The sequence below is a fragment of the Myotis davidii genome, unplaced genomic scaffold (genome assembly GCF_000327345.1).
Source record: "Myotis davidii unplaced genomic scaffold, ASM32734v1 scaffold223, whole genome shotgun sequence".
In the NCBI taxonomy this organism is placed as follows: domain Eukaryota; kingdom Metazoa; phylum Chordata; class Mammalia; order Chiroptera; family Vespertilionidae; genus Myotis; species Myotis davidii.
In genome coordinates, this window is record NW_006294609.1 from 2,928,822 (window position 1) to 2,930,029 (window position 1,208).

Consider the following 1,208-nt stretch of genomic DNA (forward strand, 5'->3'; position numbering starts at 1 on the left):
TGGCCAGGCACCACCATCCCTCAACCCGGGCCCAGCCAGCCAGCAACACCCGCAGCCGCGCTTCTCCGACACCGGCCATGTTCTGCACCGCCCCCTGGTGGTCAGTGCATGTCGGGAAGATGGATTGCGAAGAGGCAGAAGCAGAAGCAGGGAGAACTCTGTGGAGGCTACTCGGGTGGTCCAGGCCGGCCATGATGCAATTGGGGATCTCTTTAATTTTTATTTACTTATTTGTTTTGAGAGGATCTATTCTGAGCTGTCTGGAACTGCTGGAGACACAGGTCTTTTCTTGGCTTAGGGGGTGCAGGAGCCCCTTCCTATGGACTTTCTAAGGACCCCATGTGCCGGGCAGGTGGGCCTCCCCCTCATCCTGCCCTCTGTCTCCAACCTAGGAGCTTAAAATCCTGGTGGACTACGACGAGAACGGCTACCTCTTACAGATCTTCACCAAGCCCATGCAGGACCGGCCCACCCTCTTCCTGGAGGTCATTCAGCGCCACAACCACCAGGTAGGTGGCGCCCGTCCCCAGCGAGCCCGAGGGGGCGGGCATGCAGCTGAGCCTGGCTGGCTTTCTGGACTCGCAACTCACCTCCTCTCTCCCGCTGCAGGGTTTTGGAGCCGGCAACTTCAATGCACTGTTCAAGGCGTTCGAGGAGGAGCAGAACATGCGGGGCAACCTCACAGACCTGGAGCCCAACGGAGTGATCCGGGGCATGTAGACAGACCCGCGAGTCCCGCCTGAGCTGCCGAGGCCCCGCCCACCTGCCAGCGCACGGCGGGCCACGCCCCCTAGCTCTGGAACACGCCCACCCCACCGTCTCTGAACAGCAAGCCCTTCCTACTGGCCGTTCCCTCCAGATCCCGCCCACCAGCTCGTTGGGGACCCTCAAGGTTCCGCCCACCTCCTGACCACGCCCTCGTCCAGGGTAATAAAGCGGACAGGGATCCAATGCGGTGTCTTGGTGTCTGTGTGGGAGGCCGGCGCAGTGACGCCGTTTGGCCGCCAGGGGGCAGCAGCGCCGCAGGAGGCGTCCGTGTTAGGCGGTGGGTGCCCCCGCGGGAGGCGAGGCGCCAGGTGCGAGCGCTTTGCTAACAGGACCGCGCGGTCATGGGTAACTCTGGAACCCGGGCGGGCAGAGGGCTTACACTCTAGAGGGGAAGGCAGTATCGTTTCCTGAAGTGGTGAATGCTATCAAGAAAATAAAGC

At 62.0% G+C, this 1,208-nt stretch overlaps 1 protein-coding gene across 1 annotated transcript in view; it reads left to right on the forward strand.

Moving 5' to 3' along the window:
• Nucleotides 1-951, forward strand: part of HPD (4-hydroxyphenylpyruvate dioxygenase) — a 9,532-nt gene extending 8,581 nt beyond the window's left edge. The window contains exons 14-15 of the mRNA XM_006768897.2: nt 393-509; nt 610-951. Coding sequence (XP_006768960.1) covers nt 393-509; nt 610-720 — 228 coding nt within the window. The 3' untranslated portion in view covers nt 721-951. The remainder of the gene's footprint in view (nt 1-392; nt 510-609) is intronic.
• Nucleotides 952-1,208: the final 257 nt, after the last annotated feature.